Source organism: Notamacropus eugenii, chromosome 2 (assembly GCF_028372415.1).
Source record: "Notamacropus eugenii isolate mMacEug1 chromosome 2, mMacEug1.pri_v2, whole genome shotgun sequence".
Lineage (NCBI taxonomy): Eukaryota > Metazoa > Chordata > Mammalia > Diprotodontia > Macropodidae > Notamacropus > Notamacropus eugenii.
In genome coordinates, this window is record NC_092873.1 from 173353271 (window position 1) to 173374982 (window position 21712).

Sequence of the window (21712 nt, forward strand, 5' to 3'; positions counted from 1 at the left end):
AATTAAAGCATATTTTGAGTTGTGTTTACCAAAAATTAACTTAACCCAATGAGTGTAAACTACCACCAAATTTTATGAAAAAAATTTTTTTAGAATTTAAAAATTATTGTTGTAAAGGAATACTTTAATATTTAGCATTATTGTTGCTACTGTTGATATATTGAATCTGGAAGATTTTTTTTAGGGTCTTTTTTTAATTTCCCAAAATACTATACTAAGATTACAGAATTGGATTTAAATAGCTGGACATTAGCACTGCTTATTAGCGCCTTTAGTTGTTGTCTGCTACATTCCCTCTATAGTCAACTACTATGGGGATGTGGCAATTTCATACTTATGGGTCAGTGAGGATATTCCCTTCCTTGATGCAGGTTATCATCCGTTCATATACTCTCATTTAATGTGATTCTTTCCCTAGTCTCCTGTCTGTTTTCTAGGCCGTACTCTAGGTCTTTCTGTGCTTGATAAAGCTCTCATGGAGTTCATCTGTTATCCTTGTCTTTTGTTACACAATCACTCAGCTTGCTTCCTTTCTAAATTACACATTTTCTAGAGGATACACTCCAGAAGAGAAGCAGCATGGTATAGAGCAGTGGAGAGAGGGTCAACCTTGGAATCAAGAAAGTGGAGTTTCAAGTTTTGGCCCTCACACGTGTTGGTTGTGTGACCTTGGGCAAGTCAAGATTTAATCTCTCAGTGTTGCAGATAAAACCCCAAGGGACAGAATTTTCAGGTAATTAATAACCAGTTTATTAATTAGACTAGTCTATAATCAATAATATGGTGGACAGTGGTTTCTCTGGGTAACCAAAGATTCCAAGAGACTCTGAAGCACCTTAAATTAGGTGTATATCTTCTGACTGCGAACCTCCCCTCCACCCCCAGTGAAACTCAACTCTGGTTGGTGGATATTTAATGAGGAGGTGGGCTAAAAGTCTTCAGCTCCTCCTACTGAGAATGTGGCTTGATCATGAGACTCATCTGCCTCCAGAAATCTGGTCAGGGGAAGCTATTTTCATCTAGACCTCTCAGGATAGTTTTCTCCTTTATGAGCTGGGTCACCCTAAACTCTAATGGAGAGAATCAAGGACTGGAGTTTTTTTCCCCAGGGTAAGGGCTCATCCAGATTGGATTCTGTTTGTACTCTTAGCAGAAATTAGGTTTCTCATTTGGGTGAGGTCCTTCCCAATCTAGTTAAGGAGCATGTGCCTTGGGGGCTAGAAGCTGGGTCTTAATAGAAATAAGAGGAAAAGGATGGATCACAAATTAATAATTAGTTATTAATATAATAGTATAATGTTAATTTCTCTCAGTCTATCAGTTAATTCTCTAAGACTCCAAGCTTACCACTCTGGATGTAGCTCAAAGGTACAGTGGATAGAGTACTGGACCTGGAGTCAGGAAGACCCAAGTTCAAATCCAGCTGTTTGATTCTGGGCAAATAACTCAACCTCTTGCCTAGATTAGCTTTCTTATCTACAAAATGAATTTAATAATAGCACTATAATAGCAAAGACCCGGGCAAGGAGAGCCTGCTGTACAGGTGGAAAGCAGCATTTGAGGGGTCAATAGTCTACTTTAATCAAGCACATTCACTTAGTTCAGGGGGAAAAGTCAGCACCTTGAACTTCAGAGAAAATACAAACAGAAATAAAGACCAAAAGACAGGGTTACCAACTGTCTGACTATAAGGAATACATATATCACAGATTAATAGACAGATCCAACTGTTTGACCATTACATATATACAAAGTTACCACCCCAAATATTCACACGGAATATCTGTGCCCAACCTGGGGTAGAGCATTCTGAGCTCATATTGGTCTGATCATCCATAGTCGGACGCACTGAGATTTCACTTTATCATGGTGATGTCATTTTGGTCCTCTTTGAAGAAGAAGAACAACCAACCAACAAAGGTACCAGAGAGAGAAGCACCAGCATTTGGGTTTTCAAAGCTGGGAGGCTTCTTAACGGCTGCCCAGAGTCTCTGTGGCCAAACAAATACTTCCAATGAGTAAACCTCAAAGTAAAATCTCACCTCAGAGAATTTATACACTTTTCAGAGCCAGCAGGTACAGCCCTCTGACCCAGTGCCTCAATCGAAATTAACAAAAGGTATTGAGGCCTATTAATGGGCAGGAAAGATCTTTAACTCTTCCCCCACTCACCATTAAACTTACATTAACATTACAAGCACTTACCTTCCAGGGTTGTTATGAAGATAAAATGAGGTGATGTTTGTAAACTTTAAAGTACTGTCATCATCATCATCATCATCATTGTCATCTTCTGTGTTGGGCTCTTTTTAATGGGGTGGGAAAAGGAGAAAACAGAGAAAAGAAAGTTTAGTTTCAGAACAGATAGGCTTAGAAGTCCTAAGTGCTCTTTGGAGAGGCTGATGACAAAGCCCTGGGGGTCCTTGGGTCACTGCAGTAAGCCAGGTGACCAAGTCAGGTGTCTGCAGGGTATAGAGCCAGGGTACACAGTAAGGCCTGAAGGATCTTAGGAAGCAGTGGCATGACAGACAGTAAGGTCTGATAGTCTTGGGAAGGAATAGAGTTGGTGACTTCCACCTCATCCAAACCTTGTGAACAGTCAAGAAGCCCAGATAGATGCAGGGTATCTGAAGGAGGGTGGGAAAAGAAGGCACTCCTAGCTGTGGTGGGGCTTCTGGCTGCTTTGTGATCTTAGCCCAGGGCTAAAACTAAAGTCTCCTACCTGTTATACCATCCTTTGCTGATACCAACGGCTCTCATGAAATCTGCCTCCCATCCTGTGCCATGTTTATCTGGGTTCTGTACTTTGTCCAAACCATCTGGTAAAGTAGTATTGGGCTGCAGCCAGGAGACCTGAATCTGGATCCTGGCCCTGACAATTATTACTTCTAGGCAAGTCATTTAATGTCTCTGTGAACCTCAATTTTCTCATCTATAAAATGAGAATAATATTTTCATTGCTTTACCTCACAGGGCTGTTTTGCAGAAGGTGCTTTGTAAATTTCTTCGAGCATTATTTAAGCCTGAATTGCTATTAATCCAGCATTCATAGCTACATTCAAATGCTCCAGGTATTAATGCACAAGGGCCTAGAAGTTCCCCTGATGTAGCCAGGAAATTACAGGCAAAGAGAGGCTAAATAACTTGCTCGGGGTCACAGAGATAAGAAGTATCTAAGGCTAAATTTGAACTCATGTCTTCCTGAGTGAAGCCTTCCTTCTCTGCTAGTGTATATCTGTACAATCCCTCCACCTATCCAAATACTGAGAAAAGTCTCAAGAGTTTCAAATATTATCTTTCCATGTAAGAATGTAAACAGTTCAGCTTTAGAAACTCTTTTATGATTTCTCTTTCCTGTTTACCTTTTCATGCTTCTCTTGATTCTTGTGTTTGAAAGTCAGATTTTCTATACCATTCTGTTCTTTTCAGCATGAATGCTTGAAAGTCCTTTATATCATTGAATGATCATTTATTCCTTTGAAGTATTATACTCAGTTTTGCTGTGTAGGTGATTTTTGGTTTTAATCCCAGTTCCTTTGATGTCTGAAACATCCTATTCCAAGCCCTTTGATCCCTTAATGTTGAAGCTGCCAAATCCTGTGTTATCCTTATTGATTTCCACTATACTCAAATTGTTTCTTTCTAGCTGCTTGCAGTATTTTCTCCTTGACCTGGTAACTCTGAAATTTGACCACAATGTTCCTAGGACTTTCTCTCTTCAGGTCTTTTTCAGGAAGTGATCAGTGGATTCTTTCAATATTTATTTTGCCCTCTGGTTCTAGAAACTCAGGACAGTTTTCCTTAGTAATTTCATGGAGATAATGTCTAGGCTCTTTTTTTGATCATGGTTTTCAGGTAGTCCCATAATTTTGAAATTGTCTCTTCTGGATCTATTTTCCAGGTCAGTTGTTTTTCCAATGAGATATTTCACATTATTTTCTGGTATTTCTGGTAATATTTTGGTATTGTTTTTCAAATTCTTGGTTTATCTCATAGTCATTCATTTCCCTGAACTCCACTCTCTTTTTTTAAAGAACTATTTTGTTCAGTGAGCTTCTGAACCTTCTCCTCCATTTGTCTAATTCTGCTTTTAAAGCCTCCTTCTCCTCACTGACTTTTTGGATCTGTTTTTCCAGTTGAGTTAGCCTCTTTTTAAAGGTGTTATTTTCCTCAGCATTTTTTGGTTCTCCTTTAGCAAGCTGCTAACTCGATTTTCCAGCTCTTCTATTGCCTGAGCCCAGTTTAAGTTCACTTTGGAGGTCCTGGAGGCAGGGGCCTTGACTTCCTGTGACAGTATGCCTTGTTCTTCCCCATCTTAAAGGATAAGAGGAGATACCTGTTCACAAAGAAAGAAATCTTCTATGGTCTTATTTTTTTCCCTTTTTTAGGCATTTTCCCATCCAGTTACTTGACTTCTGAATCCTTTGTCAAGAGGATTGTTCTGTTTTCCCTCCTCTGACCAGTATTGTGTTCAAGGCTGAGATTCAACTCAGCTACTGGATTCCCTGGAGCTTTTGGTGGAGGTGGGGCCGTCACTCAGGGCTGAGGTTTAGATCAGCTACTCCCTACAGCCAGAGGCTTTAAGCTAAGCTATCTGGACAATGGACCCAGGTTGCTTTCTGGCCACTGTAGCTGCCTGCAGTGTACCGCTGTTGTCGCCTGGGACTGTTGCTGGAGGAACCCCATTCTCATCTCACCCAGCTGGGAAAGCCCTCCCACACTGACCTTTGGGACTTTCTTTGTTGCTTGAGGGTTGAGGGATCTGGGACCCTCCCCCCTGGGAACTCTGCCCCAGAGATCTGTTCATGTCCTGTTCCTCCCAGTGCCCCATGGCCAGGGCTGTGCTCCTCTCAGCATCCTGTGAGGTATATCTTTCCTTTCCAGGTTACCTTTGGCTGGAAACCTCTTTCGCTGTGTTGTTCTGTGGCTTCTGCTGTTCTAGAATTTGTTGAGAGTCATGTTTTACAGGTACTTTGTGGGCTGTGGGGGGAAGTGCTACAGTATATGTGTCTTCCTCCTCCACCATCTTGGCTCCACCCCCTGCCAGTGTATATCTGAAGGAGGATGCTGGAAGCTGAGTTGCTGAGACAAATTGCTCTTGTTGAAACTAGCTCACATGGCTGGAGCTCTCTTATTCTGCTTAGACATGTTGGCCAAGCTCAGGAGTGGGTCCTCTGTGTCTCTTTATGTCACAGTTCAAAGTCCTCCTTGATCATCAGAGATAGGCTGTTCATACCTTTGTCACCAGGGTTCACTTAGGAAAGGCTCTGTCATCACTACAAAGGCAGTAATCACTCCTTTCCCCTGAAGCTCCCTCCTGTCCAGCTGCTGCTCAGCAGCCATTATCCCTGACCTTGTATCCCATTACAGTTGATGTTTTCACAGTGGGAGGGAATGTTTGGCTGGTAATTTCCCCAAAAGGTCAGGTTTTTTTAATAGGAACACTGAGAAACCTGGGGGATATGACAGAAAATGACAGAAGAGACAAATAAGACAAATAACAGAGTGGAGATAAATTGTGTCAGCATGAGACTTAAAAGTATTTGTATCAAGGTTTCTCTGGCATGAAGAGACCCCTGTGTAGGATCCTCTGTAGGACTGAGGATCAGATCACCTGTACCTTAACAGCCCATGAATGACCCAGACTTTCTAATCATTGTGTGTACATATGTATATATGTGTGGGCCTTCAGCACCTGTAATAGCCTCTAGAAACTTCACACATGCCTGAACTGCGTGTATGCAAAAATGGCCACTTATCTATGTACCCTTTGAAGTCATAGTCTGTTTCTCCAGGCACTAGGTATGCCATACAATCAAACACTGTCTCCTGTACAAAAATATAACTCCGGGCCAGCACAACCAAGCTAGGTGTCCAGTAGAGGCCAGCAGGAGTTTTCAAATCCTTTTCTGTTTTCAGAGAAAGCTTTAGAATGTTTTAGAACAAAGACTTCACTGAAGAAAGCATTCTGAGAGGCTGTAATGGAAAGTGTGCTAGATTTAGTGTGCTGAGTTCTAATACCCCTAACAAAAATCACATCCAGCTTCGGTTTCCTCATCTGCCAAATGTAGCTCTTTCCCAAGTGGATCTAGGGCTTAAAATAGTTACCCTATGCACAGTATTTTACAAGTGCTAATATTTACATTGCTGTTCAAAAGAGCAGTCTGCTAGCTGGGACATGACAAATGCAAGTTGGAATGCGATGGGGGCAAAGGAGTCCTCCCAAGAAAAAACTGTGGAGAGATCTGGGTAGGCTTCATGGAAAGGGCTGGTCACCTAAGCTCCTGCAGAAAGAGAAGGATTTCAGCAGGAGAAATGAGGAGAGAGTGTGCTTCAGCAATGACCTGGGCATCAGGAAAAGATTATATTGTTTAATAGATGCTGAAGAGGCAGAAACTTTGGAAAGCCCAGTTCTTAAGATACTCATTTTTTAAAAGTTGAAGTGAAATGCTATATTTAGTCTTTATAGGGTTTATATTCAACTTTCTAAAGGAATGAACAATTGATCACAGGATATAGAGCTGAAAGGTGCCTTAGATACCATTTAATCCAATTCCTACATTTTACAGATCAGGCAACTAAGGCAGACTTGGCCTGAGGCCACACAAGAGCATATTGTAAGTACCAGAACTGTGATTTGAATCTAAATTTTCTGACTTCACATTTAGTGCTCTTTCCATTATATTTCACTGTCTTCTTGTGCACATTATGCCACAGCTGATTTCCTGGTGGTTATGGATAGCTAACGTGTGTGTGTGTGTGTGTGTGTGTGTGTGTATTTTGATACTGATATTGGCATAATACACACCACATATGTGTGTATATGTACATACTCATACATTCATATTTGGTTAAGGTATGTATATAGGCATATATCTGTGTGTGTGTATTGGTGTTTTCATATATACACACATCTGTGTGTATACTGTTTCCTACAGGATAGAACACAGAGGAGCAACCTGACATAGTGAATAGATTATTGGTCTGAGAGTCAGGAAGACCTGAGTTCAAGCCCTACCTATGTCACCTATGAGCTGCATGACCCAGAACAAATAACTTAGTCTCTTTGGACGCCAGGCACAACTTTCTATGAATCGTAATGATTTGCATTAATATAGAAAGTTTTATCTTTGGGAATTCTTTATAGTAGTGAAATCACAAGTCTGGTTTAAATTAAAATACAAGCATAGATCTTTCTTGAATTTCATCCAAAGGAGTTTATTTGCTTGAAATACTCAGAGTATCTTGTTATGAGATACGTTTATTTATTAGACATAGATGTAAATGGGGTTAAGTGAAATGGTGAAATGTAGACAGCTTTTATCATGAGATTTTTTTCCTTTTAAATAGTATTTTATTTTTTCCAATTACATGTAAAGACAACTTTTAGCATTCTTTTTTTAAAATAAAATTTTGAGTTTCAAATTTTCTTTCTCCCTCCCTCTCTCCTCCCTAAGGTGATAAGCAGTTTGATATAGGTTATATCTATGCAGTCATGTAAAGCATGTTTTCCATATTATTTATGTTGTGACAGAAGAAACACAACAAAAAGAAAAATCTGAGGTAGTGTGTCAACACGTGGCACATCATGGGGAAAGAACATTCACCATGGAGTGAAAATTCCTGAGTGCAAATCTCATGTCTTCTGCTTACAGCTTCATTATATTTAGGAAGGTCACTTCATACCTCTTGAGCCTTGCTTTCCTCATGTTTAAACTTAAGGGTCTGACCAGATAACCGTCAAGGTCCATTCCAAGATCTAAATCTATGATCCTCTGAGGTCATTTAACCTCTCATTTTCCTCATGTAAAATGAGGGGTTTTGAGTCTCTAAAATCCACTTCAGGACTAAATCTATGACTCTGTCAACCCAGGAAACAAAATTTTTTATTTTACTACTTATTTTTTGTATCTGTGTACATCAACCAGAATCACTTTTAGCCACGATATAACACATAAATCTTGTAGAGTTGTAGAGACGATGTTAATTATTATTTTTTACCATTACTTTCATTGTCACTTGGTTAATTATTTCCACTAGCTGTTGTAAGGAAAATATAAAATGCAAGTCATGTCATGTGAGAAAAGTTGGCAGTACAGAGTAGGAGTCATGAATGAATGCTGTTCATAACCAGATTTGTACATGTACATCCTTCATGCCTCACTAGAAACATAGCCTCTTTAAAGTTGATCCATAGTTTTAATAAAGGAAGATTTAAGGAAGTCACCCTTTCTCTGAATCCTATTAGATTTTGTACATTTCCTGGAATATTCTATTAACTATAGTATCTATTAGCACAGAAGGCCAAGACAGTGCAATCAATTAATCAGTAAGCATTTATTTAGTGTGGTATATGTGCTAGGCAAATAGAAAAGTGTCAGATATGTCAGATAGAGAAGCAAGAATGTATTTCCCCCCAGGGAGGTAACATTCTAAGTCAGAAATGATTGGGACAGCCCTGGTACTAGGTCTTTCCCTAGCTTTGAGGTGTGGAAAAAATAATTACCCGTGTTGAGTTGGCTGATGACAGATGCGAGTCCTATAGTCTTTTGGTATAAAGAACTCAAATAGCACTTGTGAGACAAAGTCATCAATATCTAATAGGCATCTAGCAGTGCTTATGTGTTTTTGTTGTTGTTTTACTTTCTTAAGACTTAAAAGGAGAGAGAGAGAGAGAGAGAGAGAGAGAGAGAGAGAGAGAGAGAGAGAGAGAGAGAGAGAGAGAGAGATACTCTTTTTTATGTACTGAATGTTGGCTTGGATCTTTGTTGAGTGGTGAAATCAAAGGCAATGCTGTGACTGTTAGGTACTTTTAAGAGCTAAAGAAGTCCATTTTATTTCTATCCTCAGAGTGAATGTCATCTGTAACACAGCTTTGGATTTTAAGAATTAGTTTTAAAAATGTCTTTTGGGCATGTTTAGACATCAGTAAAAATCTTAATGAAGAGCTTTCAGTTTTATTGTGTATTAGTGGCTATGATTTTCAGTGTCTTTCAGTGTTAATTTGGCATCGTTTGTTAAATGAACAAACAGATGTAAGAACTTTGGACAGGAAGTTATTAGGCCTTCAAAGGGGTATTAGTAAAGTTTGTGAACATGGGCAGTTAACCCTGACTTTTGAGTATAGAGACTTGAGCTCTGGGCTGGCCTAGAGGCAGGAAGAAAAGCATGGCCCAAAGCCAAGCAATGCATCCTCATAGTGCTTACAGGGGAGAAAAGGAGCAGCAAATCTATGAGGCAGCCCAGAGACCATCAGCAATCCACCCGACTGAAGTTCAGCAGAGCCTCAGTTTCAGAGCAAGTCTAATGAGCCATCTTCTGTGATCCCAAGCCTGTCATTTCCCCATTATTTTCAGATTATATAAAACAAAGGAGTTGGATTCAGTCAGTGGTTCCCAGTTTAGTGGTTCATGAGCCCCCCGAGGGGTTTGGCATTTGAGCCCAAACTGATGTCCAGTGAATGGTCAGGTGCGCGCACATATCGCCATTTGCATTCTTTACACTATGCCAGAGTGGCTCTCTTATTTCCCTCCATCCTCATCATGTGGTCAAGATGGTCTTGTGTTCTTGTAGCACAAAGGGTCAGACTTACTGTGGTCAGTAAGCATGCACTTTGCAAGCCATCTTGAAATCATCATGAGCCTCCATACTATTTGCGGGAAAAAAAACCTTCTAGTGCCTCTCATTGCAGTATTAAGTCTGTTTTTGGATTTAAACTTATCTTCAGTTTATATTACTATTTTTTTTTAATCTGGTGGGTTTTCAAATGAACTGGTCGAAAACCAGTTGTACAGTAGAGTTTCTGTGAGGTGGTAGTTAAGTGTTGCCATTAGTAGAAGAAAACAAAGTCACATATGAAGATACTTTTCTTACGAAGGTTAGTTTAGATAAACATTGTTAAAACTGAAGCAATCGAATATTTATCTTTCCATATAGCACTTTTCATTAGCTGGTAGAAAGTAAATATTTTATAATGTATGTCAGTTGGTAAGGTGGCTAAAATTTTTTTTAAATTATTTTTATCTCATAAAAATCTTGTAAATTTCTCTGTTCTACCATTTCTACCATATTTTCATTCTATTCTTGTTTTAAATCAAAGTAAATCTTTAAATCAAAGAGATAAACTCAATGCAAAAAAAGTCCTAAGACTCTCGATGTTGAGCCAAATATTTTGCAAACTTTTGTTCAGACACAAAGATACAACATTGAAATTAAGTTTATATATACTGGTCCTAATGTTAGGAAGCCTTGAGTTCAAATTTGACCTCAGACACTTAATAGCTGTATGACCCTGAATAAGTCACAACTTCTCTTTGCCTCCTTCTCCTCATTTATAAAAAGGATATAATAATAGCACCTCTCCCAATGTCTGCTTGCTGTGAGGATCGAATGAAATAATATTTGTGAAGTATTTTGCAAACCTTAAAATGCTATATAAATGCTAACTTTATTAACTTTCAAATTATAACTCATTTCATTAAAATGCTATATTTGGCAGCACTTCTGAAATGAAAAATTTTAATATTAGTGGATATTTAATATTGTGGATATTAGTAAACATGAAATCCTGCTAGATTATTGCTTGTAATTCTTATAGAATAATCTATATAAAATATTTGTAATTATAATTAGTTGAATAATTTTATATTTAGAGTTTTCATATTTACAAGTAGAATAAAATTTCATCTTTGATCATAGTTACATAATGTAAATTTTACTTTGAAACTTTTGTGAGCAAAAATAATCATTGTAGTTACTGTAAGCATTCATGAATAAATCTAAATTATCTTGGTTTTTCACAGCATTTTTATTGTTTGTTTTTGTTTTTGGTGAAAGTGACTTAGGTAATCAAAAACTGCTGTGCACTGTTGGATTAAATGATCCTCTAAATTCCCTTCCAGCTCTCACTTTGAGAATCTGAGGGTTGGAGTTGGCACTAAAGCCCTTTCCCACACAACTTCAAGAAAGTATATGTTTGTTTATAAAAGTTGCTATTGACCTCCCACCTCCTGAGTAATTAGACCTAGTTATCAAAAAATAATTAGTAAAAATAGAAGGCTACTAAATAGTCCATTTTCTTTTGGAAGAGTGGGAATGAGCTTCCCTGGAGTGGCCTTGTAATATACCTAGATTTCTATTTACCTTCCCCTGCAACTGAGGGTGCTTTTTGTACCTTTTGTCTTAACCCAATTTAAGTTGCCTGCCCCAGGTTCAAAGATTCCTAGTTATAGCTCTGCTTACAATTCCTTAAATTTGTATTCTCCAAAGTTATTCCCTTCCCTGAGGAATGCACCTTGTAAAGTTCGGACGGAGCACCAAATGAAGAATATATTTATTCTATGGAGTTCAGTAGCCATTGTTTGATTCAATAAATGCTTCTTCCTTTCTCCATAAAACGGAGTTCTGAGACCTCTGCTGGAAGTTCTTGGTATTTGTGTGATGTAATCTGTTTAGTTTGTAGGAGTTTAAACATAGTGCCTGCTGTTTTATATAACTTAAAATGATAAAACTTCTTATTGGAAATCTGTATGCTGTTGAGATTCTAGATTTCTTAGGAAGATCAATGAAAGGAAGGTGTTGTAGAGAGAAGCTGGTGACTGAGTGGAATAGAATAATTATGCCAATGTTTCAGTCCTTGATTGTAGGTATCAGCCATTGAATAGATCCTCGAAGAAGTCATTAATTTCCTTATGTTATCAGGGAAGAAAGACCTCAGTGTCATTTAAGCCTTTTCTTTGGGTTAGATCATTCTAGATAAGCAAGTTCCAGTAAGAAAACAACTTTTCAATCAAATTGCTTTTTGTTAGGATGGGGGAAAAAAGACATACGCATCTTTTCTTCCTTTCTTTTCTTTTTCATTTGTTTGTTCTTTCTTCTCAGGGCTCCACTCCAAAATCTATGGACTTCTTTATCTGCCTTTGCCCCTATGACAGTACCTTCTCTTCCCTTTTCCTGTTTAACTTCCTTTTATCTATTTTCCCCATTTAGAGGGTGAGCTACTTGAGGCAAGGACTGACTTCCTTTTATTTCCAACTTAGCACAGGGCCTGGAAATAGTAAACACATAATAAGTGTTGGTTGATTTAACTTCTGGGTAAAAGTACAGTCCATTCTATTCAGTACATACACAAAGGTAAGAATAAGTTATTTATTAGAGTTTGTTGGAGAAAAACATTTTATTGAAGAACTATATAGGAAGATAAACATTTTCAATTAAGTAATCAACTGAGATTTTAAAAAATCCTTTCCCCCATATTAATTTAGCAAATATTTATGTTCATTGTATACTGTGTATAACTTTGGATATTGAATTTGCATCTAGGAAAAATATTACCTTTTAACTAAGGTTAAATTTTGTAACTTAATAGTTTTATTATACCTACATATTAAGGCATACTTCATATGAAGCATTGTTATTTGTATGCTCAGTATCTAGTTTCCTAAAATCAATAAAATGTCATGGGTATTTAAAAAAATCACCAGTGAATCTTTAGTACCAAATACTGGTTCAGTTTTACTAGCTGATAATGGTTTTTATTGCAGGTACCATATTTTCCTGTATATCTGTGCCTTTAAATGATCAGATTATATTTTTGTCAGTTCTGCCGATATATAAGGCAAGGTGGTAGTTTGTACGGTGGTTAAAATACAAACCATCATATCTATAGAGGCAGCCTATGTAGTGGATAGAGAGAGCTGGCCTGAAATCCAAGGAAGTTGAGGTTCAAGGCTCATCTCAGACAACATGTTGGTTGTGTGACTTTAGGAAAGTCATAATCTCTTAGTACCCCAGACTGTGTTTCTAACACTAGGTTCCAGATTAGATGGCATTCTACAGTAGTGGAGGGAATTTTTTCACCTGGGCAAGTTTCCTGTATTGGCCATTCCCAAAGGGTGGTCCAGTGACCCCTGGGCTCTCTGAGACCTTTTCAAAAGGTATGTTAGGTCAAAAATATCTTCATAATTATACTAAGACATTTAAATTTCTAATAAAGTAAATATTGATATCCACCTACATAAACAAAAGCTATTTGAGAGGGTCCTTAATAAATTAAGAATGTAAGAAGTTCCTGATAGCAAAAAGTTTGGGAAATATCACCCTATGCCAATACAATCACATTTCTAGTCCTCTTCTTTGTGATGGCATAGATCCTAGAATTATTTAGATATGGAAAAATTTGTCACAGTGAAATAATTGGAATTGTTCTAGAAATGAAAGGCTAGGAAAAATGGTTCAGATAAGAGAAAGAGTAGATGAGATGACTCCATTTTCTGTAATGTGTCACTTGAAAATGGAAGAAAGGTGAGTAAATTTGGATTCTTTGGTAGGGAAGAAATATTTTACTCTGTGATGACTGAGTAGTTATGGCTTCTACAGACTGAGCGTATGTAATAGTAATGGTAATAATATTAGCAAATCATATTTATAATGTGCTTTTAGGTTTACAGAACCTTCTTCACCACAGTGCCTATTTGTGTTTTGAGCAGACAGAGTCATACTTTTGTAAATGTAATTTGTCCTTTGGCTTATTAAATAATTATTAGCCAACCAGCAATCATTATTTAAGTGTCTTTGTTGTGCTAGGTGCTGGGGATAGAAAGATACAAGTGAAGTAGTCCCTGTACCCCAAGAGTTACAGGCAAATTATGAAAAGATCCTCCAAACAGGGAACTGAATATCAGTGGTGTTCATTAAGTCAGATTAGAGAAATACTGAACAGCTACATTCATAAGTAAAATGCGGATTTCTAGAGGCAGAAACCATTTCATTTGCATCTTTCAATTCCTGGTGCCTAGCACAGTGCCCGACAAATAGTAGATACTTGATAAATATTGTTTGAACATAAACCTAGGAGTTATTACATGAAGTATCAGCTACATTTATTCATTGGTCCGAAGAGCTTTTCTAAAAGAGGGGATGTTTTCTGAGTAAAATTATTTCCTTCTTAGTCATGTTAGCAAAAATGAGAAACTAACTTTGCTGCTTTATGGAATGAAAATTCCTATTTTGACATATTTGAAAGAATGATGACTATAAAAATGAGTCTTAATAATTAATTTAGCTTTTCTTATACCCAGTAATGACCTTCATGTTTCATTATATTTTAATCGCTGGCCATGTCTTATCTCTCATGGCTAGAAACAGCGTAAATTAAAGATTTGTATTGCTTTTTTATATAATTAAGCCTCGTTTTTTGAAGTAACATAATTTATCTTTACATTCTGTTAAATAATGTATTTTATTAATTTAAACATAATGAAGAAGAGTATACTGAAAATGACTAGGAGACAGATGATAAAAATTCACAGCACTGAAATGCCAAGAAGTAGCACATTAAAGCAGCAAGGCCCAAAGGAAAAGGAGTTTCTCTCATAAAATATGAAAGCCTGGAATTGACTGAATTTTATTATGATTTCCTCTGTCCAAGAGTGGGAATAAAGAAACCACATTTGGAGGCAACATTTATATAATACACAACCTTTCTCTCTAATTGCGTAAAGGACAAGAAAGGGCAGTACTGGGAAGGCACTGGGAAAGCTTATTTCAAGAATTTAGCATCTTCATGAAGGTTATGCATCTACAACCTGCCTCTGACCTTACAGATTTCAGCAGAAACAAACTAAGATGCATAAAATCTCTGAGGAAAATATCAGGATTTAGAAAGAATCTCATAGTTTCCTCATTTCCTTGTTATTGTCATCATTGTTTTACTTCTGTGGTTTTTAATGTCTTCTTGTGACAGTTTAAAGTTCAGATTCTGTCTTTTTCATTAACAAAGTCATCATTGTTCATATTTTTATTTTGCAGCCTTGGAAATAGTTTGATATTGCTTACTCAATTTATTTAACCGAATTTAGAGCTCAAGAAATGTGTAAGTTGCAAGAAATTGACCATAAAAAGACAGCTCTGATCCTGGACTCTTCACCCAGGTTTTGCCCCTTCATAGTCATCTTTGACTCTTTCTTATTCTCCATCCCTATACCCCATCCATTGTTTCTTTGTTGATTCTATCTCCACGACATCTCTCACTTGCATCCCCTACTCTTAGGTCACTGGGTTACCACCTTACAGACCCTTCAGACCCTCTCACCTGTTGTTTTGACTGTTGCATTAGGCTCTGAATTCTAGCCTTTTCTTACTCCACATCTGCAGCCCAAACTAAAATCCACATCCCAAAGTGATGTTCCTTAAGCATGTCTGACCTTCCTCGAGAAGATTCAGTGTTTGTAGGCTAAAATAAATACTCCTTTGTTTGACCCCTAAAGCCCTTCTGATTAGATTCCAGCCCTATCTTCCTAGGCTGATTTCATGTTATTTCCTTCTCATGTGCTCTAGGCAAAGTGGCCTGTGTGCCATTTTCTGTACGCAACATTCTAACTCCTGACGAGCACAGTGCCTGACAAATACCAGACATTTGATAAATTTTAGTTGAATTGAATTGAATAAATGAATTGAACATAAACCCAGCAGTAATTATGTGTTATGAAAGAAGTGTTGAAGTAATGAAGTGTTAGCTATATTCATTTATTGGTCCAAAGAGTTATCCTAAAGGAGGAAATGTTTCTGAGTGAGTGGATTTCCTTCTTGGTCATGTAGGCAAAATAAGAAACTAGCTTTTGCATAGTCTCTTGCCCAAGTTAGGAAAGCCCTTTCTCCTAGGCTGCCACCTTTTGGAATCCCTAGCTCTCTTCAAGGATCAGTTCAGATACCACCTTCCTTGAAGTCATTACTAATATGTCCAGCTGTCAGTGCTTTCCTCCCCACCATTTCAACCCTGAAATTTCTTTGTACTTACTGTAAACGTGCTGCTTTCTCTCGGTAGAATGTCAACACCTTGAAGACAAGGACTGTTTCTTTTTGTTTCTGTATCTCTAATATCTAACAAATCACCTGGGTTATAATAGGCACTTAATACATACTTGTTGAATTGAAATTGGGAATTTTGTTTTACCTTGAAATTCCTGTGTCAAAAACAGATTAACTTCCTTGGTTTTATATTTCATTTTAACTCCCTCTTGGATAATATTGAACAATGACCAGCCCTTCACTGGACCATCAAACATTGTTTTTTAAAGCTTTGAGTTCTGCATTCTCTCCCTTCCCTCCTCTCAATCCACCCTCATTGAGAAGGCAAGCAATTGGATAAAGGTTACAAATGTGTGGTCATGCAAACACCTCCATTTTAATAGTGATGCTGTGAAAGACTAACTATATTTCCCTCTATCCTGTCCTACCCTCAATTTATTCAGTTCTCTCCTTTGACCTCTTCCTCCACCAAAGTGTTTGTGGTACAGTGGATAGACCACCAGTGCAGAAGTCAGGAGGACCTGAGTTCAAATTCCACCTCAGACACTTGACACTCACTAGCTGTGTGACCTTGGGCAAGTCACTTAACCCCAATTGCCTCATCCTGGGTCATCTCCAGTCATCCTGATGAGTATCTGGTCACTGGATTCAGATGGCTCTGGAGGAGAAGTGAGGCTGGTGACCTGCACAGCCCTCCCTCACTCAAAACAAAGTCAAGTATAAGTCATGTCATTATTTCTCTCATGGAATGGTCTTTGGCAACGAAGGACGAACACAGATACAAGCATCGTTTTTTTTGTATTAACAACTAATGAAGGAACCAGGCATTAGTTGGTTCACAAAAGAGTGGATGTAAACACTGCCTAAGAATTTGCTATTAGAGATCCAGTATTGGCTTGTCAGAAATATGCCTTCATTAGCCTTTTATTATGAAATAACAACAGGGCATTTCCATCTCTAGTTAATAATTTTTTTTGTCCAAGGACATTGTACGGTTATTATCCAGTCTGAAAGAAATACACGAATTTAAATGATGGAGAAGTATGAAAAAGCTTATTATTTGCCTGGGATGTAGTCATTGGTGTGGTAGAACAAGCCATGAATTGGACATCATAAAACGTCTGGGTTTACATTTCAGCTCTCCTGTTTACTACGTTTTATTGATAATGGAAAATTCATTGAGCCTCTCTAGGTCTTCATTTGCTCATCTCAAAAATGAGATGTTTTAAGGTTTAAAAGTTTCCTTCTGCTTCTAAAATCTGTGATCTAAACTTTTTAGTTTTATGACAATAGGAAGCTATTGAAAAACTGTTAAGGTTTTAGGGATTATATCTTTTATGGAGAGAGTAATCCAGTATGTGAGGTAGAGTGTCTATTGTTAGAGTTTCTGGAACTGTTTTAACATGAAGCATTTTTCTCTTTTATGTATTTGAAAGTTACACTATTGAAAATAAAGTTTTCATATTACAATTGTTGTAGTTCATTTAACCATAGGGCAAAATATTTTTAAAATTGTATTTGTCATTTTCTACATTTAGAGACAACCTCCCCCCACCACTACCTCTCTCCAACTCCCCTTCCCCCATCCCCCATGCCCTATGGAAATATATGTTCTAATTTTATGATGTGAGTCACTGTTAAAATAGGATTTACTTGACAGAAGTTGTCTTTATTGAAAACTGCTGATTTATATCTGTTTTGTTAAGCTGGAGTATTTTTGTCTTCTCTTCAGTATCTTGCCATGTGACTAAATTCTTCATTAACTAGCACTTAGCTGTTAACTGTATTTTGATAAGCTCTTTGAGGGAAGGAACTGTTTCATTTTTATCTTTGTATCACAAGCACAACCAGGCACAGCACATAATTGGTGCTTAATTAATTGATTTACATGACCTAAGGTAGCATGGTTTGTCAGTTTCCTTAAAATCTCAGGTGTTGGAAGTAATTTAGAAAAATCTTCCAGGTTTAAACAAGGGTGCCATCTTGTGGATAAAATGTTTCTTAGTTTTCATAATTTTGAAAGAAAACCTTACTGAAGGCTGTTTCCTGTGACTAGCTTTCTTGTCTCATTTTATATCTTAAGAAAATTCCCTCAGAGGAAAAATTTTAGATCATAAACTGAATGAAAATAATAGTAGAAATATAGTCAAGGGTCAAAACTGATTTATATGAATCTCATAATTATCATATTTTCTGGACTTAGGAAATTTTTGTAGCAAGTTTTTTTTTTTTAATTTTGTTACTAAGGACTAACTTGCGAGTTTACACCATAAAAATAAATTACGTTCCTTTTAAGGAGGTGAGGTATAAGGCAAGAGAAAATTCATGAATATTCCAGTTTCTAAATGATGTTAGCTAACATTTGATCTCTAGCACCTTTCTCTTCTCTTCTCCCTCCTCTCATATATAGACATGTAGATAGACATGTATAAATATGGTCAGCATGAAGTGGGTACAAAGAACATCGAACATGGAATTAGAAAATCTGGTTTTACAATACTTATGCATTTGGCATATAGGAAAATAACATTGTAGTCTGAGGCAGGAGACTTGAGTTCAGGTCTTAACATAAGCCATAGTTGTGTCTCATTAATCAAGTTACTTGCCCTCTTGCTGTTTCTTCATTTGTAAAATGAAGGGGAGTTGGATTAAATGATCTCTAAGGTCGCTTCTTGCTCTGACTTTCTAAGATTCTATTAAAACCGGCTCTGCTATTCACTGTTTTTTTGAGGTGGGGCAGAGCCTCAACTTCCTTAGCTCTAAAATGAAGATGTTAATGTCTACTCTGCCTGTCTCACAAACTGTTGATACAAGAAAATCACAGTGTCACTGTTGAATTCAACTACACTTGTCATTGGATCATAGACTGGCAGAAGAAATCTTAGAGGTTGTTTAATCCAGTCCCCTCATTTTATCTAGTTCAACCTGCATCCTTTCAGGAGGGGCACAGGAACCCTCTATAGCATCCTTGACAAATGGCTATTCAGTCTGGTTATAGTCCTCCAGTGAGGAGGAATTCATTCTCAAGGTAGCTTATTCTGCTTTTCGACAGTTCTAATTGATAGGCAAGTTTCCTTTGTTTTGAGCAGCCCCTTTAATAATTTTTCCCTCTATACCTTCTTATAAGTCTTTCTCCAGGATGAACATTCCTGGTTCCTTCAATATTTTAATACTTGGCATACTTTTGAGCCTCCTTGCAGGCAACCTCTGAATACGTTCCATCTTATCCATGACATTTGAAAATGTGATGTAAAGCCTTATTTGGCTCAGAATTCACCCTCTTCCTATAGCAATAAAATGTACTTTATCTGGTTCTCTTCAAAATGTTTTATTAATATGAGTATTAATGTTCAAATCATATCTATTTTAAATTTATTATTCTATATGGAATCAGATGTTGATGTAAAACTAATTTCTGCTTTCCAGTTTTTCCAGCAATTCATATTAAATGGAGTTTGTTCCTAGATAATTAAATTATGCTGGTTTATTGAGTTTAATTATTTCAATTCTTCCTTATTTAATTTGTTCCATTGATCTTCTTTTCAATTTTTTTAAACTCGTATCAAATATTTTTGATTATTATTGCTTTATAATATGGAAATGCTCTTCTCTTTTCATTCCTTTTTAAAAGTTATTTCCCTTAATATTCTATATTTTTTGTTCCTTCATATAGATTTTCAATTATTTTGGCTAGCTCTGCGTTCACCTTGGTAATTTAATTGATGTAGGACACAATCTTTAAATTAATTTGGATAGTATGGTCATTTGTATTATATTGACACAGTCCAGCCATGAGTACTGAATACCCCTCCAGTTATCTAAGTTGTTATTTATTTGTTTCGACAACATTTTGTAATCATATCAATATGGGTATTGAGTGTGCATTGACAGATTAGCTTCCAGATCTTTTTTGTGCGTTTTGTAGTTACTTTTGGTGAGAACTTCTCTTTCTGTTATTCCTTTCTAGATTTTGTTTTTGTTAAATAAAACTTTTAACTTTAATGGGTTTACTTTGCATCTATCTCATGTGAATGATTTGTAAGAGATACAAGTGTTTCGCTGTGATGGCAGAAATATCAACTGAGGCCTCACTACTTGAATCCTTCCTTATCACAAGTATACTAGTGCTTCCTTGAACCCTATTAAACATCAAGACAATTGATATAGAAGAATATGAATAAATCTGAAGACACCAGCAAAGAAGGGTTCACATGTTTGTCCACAGGCTCAGAAAAACACAGGGAAAGGTACAGATAGTAAGTTACTCAATATATTCATTTGCATTGTTACAGCCATTTTATACATATATATTTTTTTCTTGGCTCTGTTTGCCTCACCCCATCATCAGATTGTGTAAATATATTCCATGTTTCTCTGTCTTCATCTTATTAATCATTTCTTATAGCATAGTAATGTCCTATTATATTCATGTACCACAACTGTTTAGTCATTTCCTAATCAGTGGGATTCTACTTTGCTTCCAATTCTTTGCCGCTACAAAAGAAAAAAAAATGTTACTATAAATAGTTTGGTGTATATAAGGACATACTTTTTTTTAATCGGTGAAATCCTTGAGGCATAAGCCTAGTATTATAATATCTAAATAAAAAGGCAAAGACACTTTGTGCTTTCCAAAATGGTTACACCAACAATTTACTAGTGTGCCTACCTCCAACATTGACTGTTCTCATCTTTTGTCATGTTTGTAAATTTTCTGGTTGTGAGATAAAATTTAAGGGTTGTTTTGATTTGCATTTCTGTTATTAGCAATAATTTGTCACACTTTAAAATGGTTAATAGCTTGCAATTCTTTTGAGAGCTGTTCACATTCTTTCTCTACTTTATCTGTTGGAGAGTGGCTTTTGTCTCAGACATAACTGTAAAGATGTGGAGATACACAAATATATTTTGTATATATATATGTATATATATATATATACATGTATATTAAACACTACAGTCTTAGCTGAGAAATTTTGTACAAAGATTTTTTTCTTCCCATTCAATCCCCTCCCACCTTATCCTAGATGCATTAATTTTGTTTATGCAGAAGCTATTTGGCTTTATATAATAAGAACTTACATTTTTATCTCTTGTAATTACCTCTGTAATTCCTTGTTAAGTTAAGAATATATACCTGCCTGTGGCTGTGGATGATCTGCTTTTCTTCTCATTTTTTTTTGTGGTTTGATCTTCAACAGTCAGATCATATATCAGTTTTTACTTTGTTGTGGAATATGGTATAAGATGTTGGTCTAAGCCTAATTTCTTCAAGACTGTTTTTCAGTTTTTCTAGCATTTTTTATCAAATAGAAAATTCTTTCCTAAGTTACTTAACATTTTCCAATTTACTGAACACTGGGTTTGTTGACTCTGTTGTTTCTGATTATCCTATGTCTCATATACACACACGGACACACACACATACACACAGATTTATAAATGTATGTTGTCTTCTTCAAAAGACTATATGCTCATTGAGAAGGACTCTGATTTTTGTTTATTTCCAGCACCAAATACAGTGCTTTGTATACAATAAATACTTAATAAATTTCAGAACTGGAGGTAGTACTGATGTGGTTGAAGTCAGATACCTACCAGAGCATCAAAGTAAAATAAAAAAATGCATGTATATATTGATTGAAACATCCTTGGCATTCTTTCAAAAACAGGCATCAGTCTCACAAGTCTTGTGTGTATTCTACTTCTGTTAAAACAACAAAATTATTTCATTGTCACCACTATCTTGAATAAATGTTAAAAACTTTGATTATTAAAAAATAATCATATCTCCCCCTTCATGAACTGGAGGAATATCTGACAGGTTATTAATGCTCTTGTCATACATCTGTGTCATACATGCATCCTCCCCCATTTTCTGGGAAAGAAAACCTATATTTTTTAT

At 36.6% G+C, this 21712-nt stretch overlaps 1 protein-coding gene across 11 annotated transcripts in view; it reads left to right on the plus strand.

The window, feature by feature from the left end:
• KLHL32 (kelch like family member 32) overlaps positions 1-21712 on the plus strand; it is a 296021-nt gene that overhangs the window by 136390 nt on the left and 137919 nt on the right. For 6 of the 11 annotated variants that reach the window (XM_072642889.1, XM_072642891.1, XM_072642892.1 and 3 more), the window contains one exon: positions 6570-6617. The exons of the other annotated variants lie outside the window; for them this stretch is intronic. In XM_072642889.1, coding sequence (XP_072498990.1) covers positions 6570-6617 — 48 coding nt within the window. The remainder of the gene's footprint in view (positions 1-6569; positions 6618-21712) is intronic. 11 annotated transcript variants of the gene reach the window in all.